The 13,644-nt window shown below is 42.9% G+C and overlaps 1 protein-coding gene across 2 annotated transcripts in view; it reads left to right on the top strand.

Annotated features, from left to right (window-relative positions):
* Positions 1-11,077, top strand: part of Hkdc1 (hexokinase domain containing 1) — a 48,540-nt gene extending 37,463 nt beyond the window's left edge. For both annotated transcript variants that reach the window (XM_047553120.1, XM_047553121.1), the window contains exons 16-18: positions 441-596; positions 4,167-4,400; positions 10,171-11,077. In XM_047553120.1, the coding sequence (XP_047409076.1) occupies positions 441-596; positions 4,167-4,400; positions 10,171-10,318 (538 nt within the window). In that variant the 3' untranslated portion in view covers positions 10,319-11,077. The remainder of the gene's footprint in view (positions 1-440; positions 597-4,166; positions 4,401-10,170) is intronic.
* Positions 11,078-13,644: the final 2,567 nt, after the last annotated feature.

Below are 13,644 nucleotides of genomic sequence, written 5' to 3' on the forward strand. Positions count from 1 at the left end.
CTGTATGTGCAGGTAGAATCTCAGGATTCTAGTGGAATAAATGTCTTCTTCATACAAAGCCAAGGAGACCCTCTAGCAGATCAAATTTTTTTGCTCAGTGCCTCCCGTGCACCAGATGCTTGCCTTCTACCAGTTTTGTGGGTCCCGATGGGCAGATGACAGCTCACACTGCTTGCTCATATCGTGCAGCGGGATGTGGGAGAGCTGGGGTGGCCCCTGGTCCACGTGGCCCTGAAGCCTGGCTTTCTCACCGCATGCTGTTTTCTGCAATGCCTCTGCAGACAGCCTCGCCAGGCCACCTCTGTCCCAGGCCTGCCCTGAACCAGCGGCTGTGAGGTCAATGGCATGCCTTCCACACCTGGCCCAGGGTCCACTTCAGAAGCCATTTGCCATCACTGATTTTCCTGTCCTCCCCAACCTTGTCCCTGTTCCCCCAACAGATATGAGAAAATGACCAGTGGGATGTACCTGGGGGAGATTGTGCGGCAGATCCTGATTGACCTGACCAAACAGGGTCTCCTCTTCCGAGGGCAGATTTCAGAGCGACTCCGGACCAGGGGCATCTTTGAAACCAAGTTCCTGTCGCAGATTGAAAGGTGACGCGTGATCAAGTTTACCTGTTGGGTGTGAAACGTTCTGAATGGAATGTGATGTTGTCAGGCCAGGGTTGGGCAGAATTAGGATTGAAAATAAAATCAGGAAGGCCCTGTCTGGGCGTGGGCTGACACCTGGCTGCTCCCTCTCCCCAGCCACATTAGGTCACAGCCCCATGTCCCCTGAGTGCTGCTGAGAGGCAGCAGATGGCTTGAGGGGCCTCAGAGTTCTTAGCACAAGCAACTAACTCCTTCGTAGGAGTTAGATTAAGGTCCCAAAGTAATCTTCCTTTATTCCTGAAATGATGATCTGTCCATAATATGAAAGAAGAGTCTGGCAAAACAAAATCACCCATATGCTCACTGCCAAATAGAGATATTTTGCTGGGCACAGTGGTGCATGCCTATAATCCCATCTGCTCTGGAGACTGAGTCAGGAGGATTGCAAGTTCAGAGTCAGCCTCAGCAATTTAGCAGGGCCTTAAGCAACTCAGTGAGACCCTGTCTCTAAGTAAAATATAAAAAAGGGCTGGGGATGTGACTCAGTGGTTAAGCACCTCTGGGGTCAATTCCTGGTACCAACAACAACAATAACAAAAAATAAAAACAAAAAACCAAATATAGTTATTTTGGTTTTTTATATTTTCTTTTAAGTTCTTGCATACATATAAACATGTTTTTAGAGTTGTAGTCATTTTATGTGTATCGCCCATATGTTACTTTATTCAGTTCATGGAAATGTTCATTTACGGTTCTGGCTTTTATTTTACTTTTTGTTTTGAACAGCTTTAAATGTACAAAGAGGTAGAGGGAATAGTAAAATGAACTTACTCTTTCCGTCACCACCTTCAGCGATGATCAATTCTTGGCTGATCTGGGTTCCTCTTTACAATTCTGTCCCCACCTCTGGGTTAGGTTAATTTGAAATAAATCCCACATTTGATGTCATCTCATATATAAATATTTCAAAATGTATTTCTAAAATATGAGTTCATTAAAAAAACATAAGCACAGCACTGTTACTAGGCCTGAAATAGGAAGTGATAAGCCTTAATCTCAAAATATCTTCTCAGTGTTCCACTTCCTGAATTGCCAAAAGACAGTGATTTATACAGTTGTTGGCATCTGTATCCAAACAAGATTCATGCATTGCATTTGATTTGTTCTCAAAATCTCTTTTCATCTACAGTTTTCCCCATTCTCTCTTGTTTCTTCTTAAAACATATTTGTTGAAGAAGCTATCATCTTATGTTTCCTATTTTCTAGACTTTTCTGATTACAGCAATTAGTATTTTTCTGTCTCTTGTATTTTCTGGAAAACTTACATCTAAACCCAGATCAGTTAAATTCAGTGTTGAATCTTGTTTTTTGTTTTTGGTTAATACCTTAATACATGATTATAATTGTACAATTTCCACCAGTCAATATTTTGTATAAAACCAGTTACAATCCACCAGATTTTCAAATGCAACAATGTGTATCAAACGATATATGTATATATGCAAAGTTTATAGGCCATTATGAAACTGTATCTTAAAAATACCTTCAGGAAAATAAACATTCAACCAGCTCTCTCAGTTTTAAAAAATATGATTAGAAACATACATGTTAATAAAAAAATCAAAACAATGATCGATCAAATACTGATTAATCACTTACATTTTAAAACTTTTAAAAATCTGTACACGAGTGCACATGAGATAAGAGCCTGGAAATTATTAATATAAAACTGCAGTGCTCTAACCCGACAGTTCTATGGGGCGATAGGAAGTAATTTCCTACACAGTATAAGCGAATTGTCCAGTGTTTTACACACATCATAGGATTTCCACTTAGAGACGCGGAGAAACAAGAAAAGTAGCAGGGAACCTCGCTAGCACGTTTCAGACTAAAAGAACTATTCAAAATCAAATGTTTTTAGGGTGAAATTTGATGAGCATTGCTTTTTAAATGCAATAAGAATTAAGAGAGAGAGAGAGAAAGAGAGAGAGAGAGAGAAGCAACTGGGTCCTTCTAGATCAGTTTTGAATTTTGGACAGGTGGCACTGAGCTGTCTGTCTTCCTTCTATGATATTACCAGTCACTGATACTCATTACTTCAGCCTTCTGAGCAGGCAGGATTACAGGCATGTACTACACACACTTAGCTAACTTTTTTATTTTAACCATACAAATGTCATTCACTTATTTAAAAAAAAAGTTTTAAGTATATGGATAAGTAAAAGAAAGGAAAGAAGAATTACTTGTAATTCTACCAACATCTGAATAGCTTTCCTTCTATTTTTTTTTTTTTTTTTTGTGTGTGTGTGTGTGTGTTTAATTTTATTTTTTGGCCTGTGCATGAACTAACATTAAAATAAACCCAAAACTAAGATCAAACATAGTATTTCATAATCTATTTTTTACTGTGTCATGCATATTTTCCATGGCATTAAATATTCTCAAAAACTTAGTAGTCTTGCTGCATTTCTGAGGCTGGCCTCAAACTTGTAATCCTCCTGCCTCAACCTCCTGAGTTGCTGGGATTGTAGGCTTAATCCCTTTTCTGGCTATGTAGGTTATTTCTCAGTTATTCTTTCTTGACAACACTCATCTTCCCTAAGTATCTCTGGAATAGTCAAGGATTAACTTCACATTATTTAGTTTGAGATATGTAAGTATCACTGATTACCACTACATTCCTGGGAAATAATTAGGATCTAGACTGAAGGCCAGTCTGTCCCTATGATGGGTGTTTCTCTACATGTATTTACAGTTCTATTTGGTTCCTTTTTAGGGGGGTACCAGACAATGAACCCAGGTGCACTTAACCACTGAGTCACATTCCCAGCCCTTTTTATTTTTTATGTAGACACAGGGTCTTGCTGAGTTGCTTAGGCCCTTGCTAAATTGCTGAGGCTGGCTGTGAACTTGCAATCCTCTTGCCTCAGCCTCCCAAGCTGCTGGGATTACAGGCATGTGCTACCATGCCTGGCTATATATTGTATCTTAATCTATTTACTTATTCATTGAATGTATCCAGCCCTGTGTTGGCTACTGCTGAGAATATAGCTTTGTTCTAGTAGGGAAGAGAAAGCAGATAATCAGAAAAAGTTAAGCAGAAAAAATACTGGGCTCCAACTGCATGGGAACAGAGTACATGGAACTGGCCTGTGGGAGAGTGCTAGAGCTGGTGGGAGGGGGCTTGTGTTTGAAGTTCTGTTCTCTGCTGTCTGGGAGGGCAAGTTGCCAGCACTCTGAACCTCAGACTCCTCTTCTGAAAAATGAGCACCTGATATGTTGGTTGCCAATTCTAATATTAGCTCCTAGTGAGATGAGCGATGTGAGCATGCCCAATACAAGAGGTACTCACACTTTGCCGTTTTTCCTTTTTTTTTTAAAGATGATGGAACTTCTTGGGCTGGCAGAGCCTCTTGAGTTTCAGCTCTTAAGTATTCTATTCCCATTTAGCCATTGCCTGGATCATTTTCTCTTTCTTCCTGCCGGGCATGTAGGGGTGGGAGCTTTGGTCTTGCTGCACGGTTCCAGCACCCTAGGGAGCAGGCGCTGACACCCTCCTCTGCTTCCCTGCAGTGATCGGCTGGCCCTCCTCCAGGTCAGGAGGATCCTGCAGCAGCTGGGCCTGGACAGCACGTGTGAGGACAGCATTGTGGTGAAGGAGGTATGTGGAGCCGTGTCCCGCAGGGCGGCCCAGCTCTGTGGCGCAGGCCTGGCTGCCATCGTGGAGAAAAGGAGAGAAGACCAGGGGCTGGAGCACCTGAGGATCACCGTGGGTGTGGACGGCACCCTGTACAAGCTGCACCCTCAGTGAGTGGCCCTGGGAGACGGGGCATGGGGTGGGCAGGTGCTGTGCTGGTGTCTGTCTTCGGCCTGGCCCAACGTCCCCAGCTACAGAATGGAAGGAGGCGCCCCGTCCTTTGCTACCCTTCGCTGGCAGGGAGCTTGCATGGGTAGGGAGGTTCGTTGTTGAATCTGCAAAAAGTGGGGAGCCCCGGTGCCTCTGCTTCCCAGTGGCACCATGTGGGAATATTAGCCAACCTCTCCAAAGCCCAGTCTGCTCCTCTGTGAGAGGCCACAGCAGTAACCTCTACCTCTAGGGCAGAATTCACGTGGATTAAATGAGCTAATTCATATCAAGGGCTCTGCACAGTGCTTGAAAAAGATGTTATTATATTCCCACTTGACCCCATGGGATAGTAAAGAGACCTGATTATCTTGCCTGGCACTCAGCTCTTGTCAAAGATGAGCTGGCGGGAATTTTCTAAACTAAAGGTCAGAGGACAGAAGGACTAAGAGCCCTGTTGGGTTTGACTCCTAGCTCCGCCACGGGGAAGCTGGGAGGCCTCAGGCTAGTTTCTTACCCTCTGAGTTCAGTTCTTTTTGCAGAAGGAAGACAAAAATCTTACCTGCCTGACACGTTGTTGTCAGGATTACTTTAAATAGCTTTAGTAATGAGTTATTTTATTCAACGTTTCACAATATATTTGGCAAAAATGTGATGAAATAGCTAGCTTATAAAATTTCTATCTGTGTTGAACTGTCTTCATGAAGACATTGATATTATCATGAGCCTCAGTCCTTAGCTCTTTCTCCGGTATGGATAACTTAACTAGTATATTCTCTTGGTTTTCCCCTTGGGATCACAGAGTTTTTGGTCTGGCCCCTTGAACCAAAATTTAAAGAAGGGATAGGAACCACATGATTATCTCAATAGATGCAGACAAAGAACTTGACAAAATCCAACACCCTCTCGTGATTCAAGCATTCGACAAACAAGAAATAAGAAAATTTCCTTAACCTGGTAGAAAGCATCTATGCAAACCTACAGCTAACAAGTAATGGTATAAGAGTGAATGTTTTGCCTTTAAGCTCAGGGACAAGTCAGGGAAGTCCACTCTCACCCCTGCTCCCCAGCAATGTCCTGTCTCTAGTGCTGCCGCCAGGTGATCACATGACTTTTATCTCTCGGAGGAGTCTTGATTCATGGGTGAGGCTTTCAGAAACCAGACTAAAAATATGTGACCCTCAAGGGAAAATGGAGAACAAATCTAGCCATGGCAGTTAGGCAAAACAAGTTTTCAAAGAACATTTTATTGGAAAGGCAAAGGGAACACTGTCTTTATTTGCAGATGACATGATTTCATGTGGAGAAAATTCTAAGGAATCCACACACATACTCAAAAATTATTCAAGCTAGTAGACAAGTTCAGTGAAGTTCAAGATACAAAATTGATAGATAATAGTTGATTGTAGCTGAGTGTGGTGGTGCATGCCTGTAATTCCAGCTTCTCAGGAGGCTGAGAAAGGAGGATCCTAAGTTTGAGGCCGGTCTGGGAAATTTAGTGAGACTCTGCCTCATAAAATAAAATGAAAAGGGTTGGGGATGTAGTTCAGTGGGAGAGCACCTCTCGGTTCATTCCCTAGTACAACAACAAGAACAACAAAAGAGTCCATTGTACTTCTATATACCTGCAATGAACAGTCCAGAAGTGAAATTAAGAAAGCAATTTCACTTATGATAGCATGAAAAGAAGAAAACATATGCATAACAAAAGAATATGCATAACAAAAGAAGTATAAGATTTTTACTCTGAAAATTGCAAAACATCTAAAGACAATAAAGAAGAACTAATGTAGGTAAATGGAGAGACATCCCATGTTCATGGACTGAAGGACTTAATATGCTATGATAGCAATAACACCCAAATTGACCTACAGATTCCACACAATCCCTGTCAAAATCCTATTTGGGCTGGGTTTGCAGCTCAGTGGCAAAGCACTTGCCTAGCATATGTGAGGCCCTGGGTTCCATCCCTAGCACTGGAAAAAAAATTTACTGGTTTCTTTGGAGAAATTATCAAACTGCTCCTAAAATTCATATGTGTTCAATGTAAGGGACCCAGAATAGCCAAAACAACTGTGAATATTAACAAGAAAGTTGTAGAACTCACATTTCCTGATTTTAAAATCGGTGATCAAGACCATGTGGTACTGGCATAACTATAGACCTACAAATCAATGGAATGCCATTGAGAATCCAGAAATAAACCCTTGGACAATTGAGTTTTGATTAAGACACCAAAACCATTCAATGGCACCATTCAACCATGGTGTGACCACTGGATAGCCACAAACAAAACCATGAAGTCGGACACCTGCCTCCCACCATGCATACCAGTGAACTCAAAATGAATCAAAGACCTGAACCTAAGAGCTAAGACTATAAAGAACCTCAGAGGAAAACGTAGGTGTAACTCTTTGTGACCTTGGATGAGGTCATGATTTCATAAATCTGACATAAAAAGAGAAAAGAAATGACAATAACCAAAGAAGACAAATTGTACTTCATTAAAAATTAAAAATGTTGTCAGGCACGGTGGCACATGCCTGTGATCCCAGGGGCTCAGGAGATGGAGGCAGGAGGATCATGAGTTCAAAGCCAGCCTCAGCAACTTAGCGAGGCCCTAAGCAACTTAGACCCTGTTTTTAAATTAAATACAAAAAAGGGCTGGGGATGTGGCTCAGTGGCTAAGCGCCCCTGGGTTCAATCCCCAGTACCAAAATAAGTGAGGAAGTAAATAAGTTGTGCTTCAGAGGACACCATGAGGAAGAGAGGAGACTACCCATGAAATAAGAGAAAATACTTGTAAATCATATATCTGACAAGAGATTTATATTTACACAAGGCCATTTAGAACTCACTCTAAAAAGATAAATTGTCCAAATAGCCCATGGATGAAGGATGTACAATCACCTCTAAAGAAGATATACAAATGGTTAGTAAGCACAGGAAAAGCTGCACAATATCATTAGTCCCTAGGAAAAGGTACATCGCCGTAAGATAACATCACACCCCCTGGAATGACTATTACGTGAAAGACACAGTAGCAAACGTTGAGAGGATGTGATACAGTTGGAGCCCTCATACACTGAGGTGGGGAAGCAGAATGGTGTGTCTACTTTGGGAAACAATCTGACAGTTCCTGAAAGAGATAAACAGAATGACTCTATGATCCAGCAATTCTATTCCTAGAGGTGCCCAAAGAATTGAAAGCATGTCCACCCAAGAACTTTCCTGTAGCAACGTTATTCATAATAGTTAAAAAGTAGAAACAGGGCTGGGGATGTAGCTCAGTTGGTAGAGCGCTTGCCTCGTAAGCACAAGGCCCTGGGTTCAATCCCTAGTACCGGGGAAAAAAAAAAGTAGAAACAACCCAAGTGTCTATCAACTGATAAGTCAGTAAATAAAATATCATGTAGTTCTATAATGGAATATTATCCTGCTATAAAAAAAGAGAATGAAGTATGGACACATGGACAACATTGGTGACCCTTGAAAACAACATGTTAAATGACCAACATCAGACAGTAAAGGTCATCTAATGAAATTTTGTATCATTTCATTATATGAAATGGTATAAATGCACAATGGAATGTTATTCAGCATAAAGAAGAATAAAATCATGGCATTTGCAGGTAAATGGATGGAATTGGAGAATATCATGCTAAGTGAAATAAACCAATCCCAAAAAACCAAAGGCCAAATGTTTTCCCTGATAAGTGCATGCTGATACATAATGGGGATGGTGGGTGGGGGTGAGTGAAGAATGGAGGAATTTTGGATTATGTAGAGGGAAATGAGAGGGGGAGGGGCAGGGGTATGAAAGATGGTGGAAGGAGTCAGACATCATTACCCTATGTACGTGTATGATTACACGAATGGTGTGAATCTACATCGTATACAACTACAGAAATGAAAAGTTGTACCCCATTAGTGTACAATGAACCAAAATGCAGTCGATAAAAATTAAAAAAAGAAAAACAGAATGAGCAAATCTATATAGATAGAACATAAATTGGTGGTTACTGGGATATCCTGTGAATGTGAACGGAAATGACTACTAATAGGTATGGATTTTTCTTTTTTCTTTTTCCTTGTTCTTTGCATCAGACTTTTTTACTTTTTACTTTTGTATTTTTTTTTCATACCTGTATATAGAGTAATAATGTCTGTCTCATTCTACCATCCTTCCCATCCCTACCACCCCACCCCTTCCCTCACTCCCCTCTGCATAATCCAAAGTTTCCTTCATTCTTCCCTATCCATCTTCCACTATGAATCGGCATCTGCTTATCAGAGAAAACATTTGGCCTTTGGTTTTGGGGGATTGGCTTATTTCACTTAGCATGACATTCTCCAGCTCCATCCATTTACCTGCAAAGGCCATAATTTCATTCTTCTTTAAGGCTGAGTAATATTCTATTGTGTATATATACCACATTTTCTTTATCCATTCATCTGTTGAAGGGCATCTAGGTTGGTTCCCTAGTTTAGATATTGTGAGTTGAGCTGCTATAACCTTGATGTAACTCTGTCACTCTAGTATGCTGATTTTAAATCGTTTGGGTATAAATGAGGAGTGGGATAAATAACTGGGTCAAATGGTGGTTCCATTCCAAGTTTTCTTAGGAATCTGGTATGGAGTTTTCTTTTAGGATAATGGTGATAGTTGCACAGCTTTATGACTATGCTAAAAAATACTGAATTGTATAATTACTGAAGGAAAAAAACACAAAAAACAAAAGCAAAGCAAAACCTCCTGTTGGAGGGCTGGGGAGATAGCTCAGTTGGTAGAGTGCTTGCCTCTCAAGCACAAGGCCCTGGGTTTGATCCCCAGCACCGCCAAAAAAACAAAACAAAACAAAACAAAAAAAACCCTCCTGCTGGAGGGGTGACTGCCAGGCCATCTCCTGCTCTGTCCCAGCTGGGGCGGGGCTTACCACCAATAAGACCCCAGGGAGCTGCAGTGGTTTGCCAAAGGTCGCCCTCTGGCTGGTGTTAGAGTTGGCTCAGAACCTGCTTTGGCAGGCTGACCCTCTGAGACGACCAGCACCTGTACCAGTCAGGTGCCCAGGATTCTCTGGCTACGTGCCCAGGCCTCTGTTAAACACACCTCGGCCCCTACACTAGCCTGGTGACTCTGGCTCCGAACGTGCCCATTCAGATGGATTTGATACCCCAAAAGACAGTGGAGAGGCTCCAAGTCCCACCGTGATTAAGATGGTATGCTTCATGGAAAATTGAAAGGGAGGAATGAAGGACGGGTGGAATTTTAACTTGTGGAGTCTTAGGAGAGGGTTACAGATGTCCATCGCACTAGTCTTTCACTTTTCTCTAAGTGTAAAACTTTTCAAAGTAAAAAGTTGGGGAAAATTTTAAACCAAAAATAAATAAATGAAGGAAGGTTTTAGAAAAAGGCAAGCCTGGTTCAAATCTTAATCAACTGACGAGTTGTACAAAGTCAGACACATTTCTGAACGATTTCTTTATGTGGTAGAGAGAGTCATAATTATTTCTGAGGCCTTATTTGTTATTCTTTGTTATTCTGTATGGAAAACACACCTAGAATAGTCCCTGGCATTAATAGTTGCTCAAGAAATGGCACAATTTAAACAGATGTTTAAGAATTGACGTAGAAGCCTTAGAAGTGATCTGGAAGGACCAATCCAGATCAGAATATTTATAACTGTGCTTATCCATCCGCAAGGGCTGATGATGCTTCTCTCTTGTCCACAGCTTTTCTCGAGTATTGCAGGAAACAGTGAAAGAACTAGCCCCGCAGTGTGACGTGACGTTCATGCTGTCAGAAGACGGCAGTGGGAAGGGAGCAGCTCTGATCACCGCTGTGGCCAAGAGGTTCCAGCAGTCGCAGAAGGAGAACTAGGAGTCCCCAAGTCGGGCCTGATGCACCTGGGATACTCACCAGCCCTTCCTCTGGCAGATGAGAGTGGGTCAGGGACCAAGAGGCCACCTGCTGGCTGACTTCACCTTCTCGGTGGCTGAAAGGGAACCCCAGGTTCTCGGGTACTCTTAGCATCTTGTTACCAGTTTTATAGTGGCATTATATGACACCCCCCTGGGTATATTTGGCCACAGTGGCCCAACTTGTGAAATTGAAGTATCTGGCTCAAGAGATCCCCTTTCTGTAAATTTTTCAGTGGATTCCTTAGTGTCAATTCTCTGTGGCTTTGGGTCCTGTGGCTGCTGGGCTTGGAAGCACAATCAATCTGCCCCTGTGGCCTGGATGACCGATTCCTCCCAAGATGCTGGAGGAGTGGACTGGGCCCTCTACTGTGGATGGACAATTCAGAGGACGAGAGACACATGCAATAAACTAGGGGATTATGATCTAACTGGCCTTGAACTCATCATGTTGACTTCCAATGCGAAGCGAGAGCTAAGACTGTGGATAGTTCAGCCGGAGATGCAATGGTGCTGGTGGCCCCGGTGCCCCACAGGAATCTTTCCATGCTCGCAGGATGCTGTACGAGCACCCTGTGGGATTCTGTTCCTCAGTGTGCGTGCCCTGGCGTGTGCTTGAGGCATCTGTTTTGTGTGTGTGTGTGGTTTGTGTTGCTACTGTTGAGAGCTTTTTCAAGGACTGCTAGGTATACGAAATCCAGCAAATGAATAAAAATCTTTGGTTTCCCAAGAAACTTGGCATGAGGCGTTGATCTTTCCTGTGGGAGGCTCACTGGGTATCTCCACACCCTGTTGGTTGGATAAGGAAGTCATAGAGTCAGGAGGTGCTAAGGATTTCTCTAGTCCAAACTTCGTGCCAGCTGGAGGAAATATGTGGGCTCTCTTCTACAATATCCTTAACAGACCATGCACAGTTCACTTCTGAACTGGAGTTGGCTGGGGGGTCCTTTCAGCCTCCATGGTGACATTTCCCTCCCTGAACTGGGCCCCTCCCCCACACCACATGTATCTTCATTCTGTTCTCCAGAACTGTGTGGAACTGACCTGTCCTTGACCCTTTATCCAGTGGATGTTCCATCTCCCTCTCTCTCTTTCATTCCCTCCACCTACTCTTTCTCTGAACTGTCTGTGACTTTCTTGTCATAGAGTTACATCCTTATCGGGTCTAGTAGATTATAAAATCATTTTTTCTCCCTTGTACTTGGGGATGGAATCCAGAGGTGCTTTGCAACTGAGCTACATCTCCAGCCCTTTTATTTTTATTTTGAGACAGGGTCTGATTAAGTTGCTGAGTCTGGCTTCAAACCTGCAATTCTGGTCCAGCCTCAGCCTCCCAAGTTGCTGAGATTACAGGCATGGGCCACCAGGCTCAGATTATTATAATCTCTTCCTCAGACATGTTTTTGTGTTGCTCAAGTGTCAGGAGTGCTGAGTCATTCTTATTTCCACTTACTGAAGAGAGGCATGATGGGAAAAAAAAAACCAAAACTTTTTCTTTGGAAAAATTGGAGGGGCATCACAGAGGGGCTGGGTTGATTTCATTTTATGCACTAAATTACACACTTAATTACATAGTACTTCAACTCCAGTAAGAGTGGTGGGCTACCTCTGCAGGAAGAGATGACTCCCCGTGCCAAACGTCACCCACTGCTGAAGCATTCTGCAGACAGAATGCTGGAGGCTGCGTCCGAAACAGTGAGACGGAGGCTGGGAACAGATGAGGGACCTGAAGGGACCCAGGAAATATTTTTACATACATTCAATAAATATGTATGATGATTCTTCCCAGAGCAGGTCCTAGATTAATCAAAATTAACTATATATATATATATATACACATACACTTATATATATATATACATATATATACATATACACATATATCATATATATACATATATACACATATGTATATATGTAAGGTTATATATCCCTGGAGAAATGTACAGATTTGTTCAATTAATCTTTTCGTATTTTGAGGTTATGCCTCTTTGGAGAAAACATCACCTTTTGAGATTTGTCTTACTGAACCCCAAACCAGGCCGTTCTTTTTATCTTTCCCCATTTCTCTCCTTCCTTGGTACCATTCCTAGGTTTCCAGCCTTTCTTCCCCCTGGGGCTGCCGGGGTCTCTTTATTCAGCATCCTTCCTGGACGGGTGATCTGTACCAGAGATTCACATCACTGTGACCAAGGCCTCCATAACCTGGTCTCCCGGCACACACTTGGTAGGTTAGAGGAGGTCATCCAGTTTATCTTCTAGATCTGGTTTCTTAGAAGGAAAAAGAGCCTGAGGTTTCTAGGCAACCTTGCACATTCTAACGAATTGATGGCATCATAGAATCCTTGAACCAGCACTGGAACTCTAGAGAGGTCAGACATCCATCTTGTGACTTTGCACTGGCCAGCCCCCGAAACACCTGGGGCAAAGCAGGCCAGCTTCTCAGTTTACTAAGCAAGACCAGCAACCATACAACAGGTGAGCAGAACCCACAGACTTTTCCTCTTAAAATGAACATTGCGACCTCTTTCAATTTGTCCTTCTTCAGAAATCTTCTTTTGTCTTTTTTCCATCGGCAGGAAAGGGTGCTCCAGGAGAATAAGAACTTGGGTCTCCTTCCCGTTGTCCCCAGAGCCTGCCACCGTGACTGGCATTGAATAACTATTGGCCAGTTCTCTGATGAATGAATGCTCGGACAAGCACACGGATGAATTACTGCTCTCCTTTGAACCGCCCCATTCTTCTGCCTCACCTGAGGGGACTCAAGCCCCACGCACAGTAGCTTCTGCATAAATGATGGCTCAATGGGCACCAAGCCCTGTTCTAGGCACTAAGGACTCAAAGAAGCATGACACCTCTCCTGCCCTGTAAGAACGTATAGGCTGCAGGGAAAGAAAGGTGTGTAACTACCTGTAATCCAACCTGGTAGGGCCAAGGGGAAGGTGCACTTCTTGACCACGCCTACATCCTTTAGATCAGGAACTCGCAGCTGTGTGTGTGAGCATCGTATACTTTGTGGATGGCAGGAAAGCTGTGGATTCTTTTCCAGAATGTTTTTTATCTTGTTGTGTTTTGCTTGTGGTACTGGGGATTGATCCCAGGGTGCTCTATTGCTGAGCTATGTCTCCAGCCCTTTTTATTTTTTTTCAGACAGGGCCTCATAATTTGCCCAGGCTGGCCTTGAACTTGTGATCCCCCTGCCTCAGCCTCCCAAGTTGCTGGGGTCACAGGCATGTGTCATGGCCCTGGCTTCTCAGAGTGTTTTTAAATGCATAAAATGCATAGAAT

This window comes from Sciurus carolinensis, chromosome 5, assembly GCF_902686445.1.
Source record: "Sciurus carolinensis chromosome 5, mSciCar1.2, whole genome shotgun sequence".
Lineage (NCBI taxonomy): Eukaryota > Metazoa > Chordata > Mammalia > Rodentia > Sciuridae > Sciurus > Sciurus carolinensis.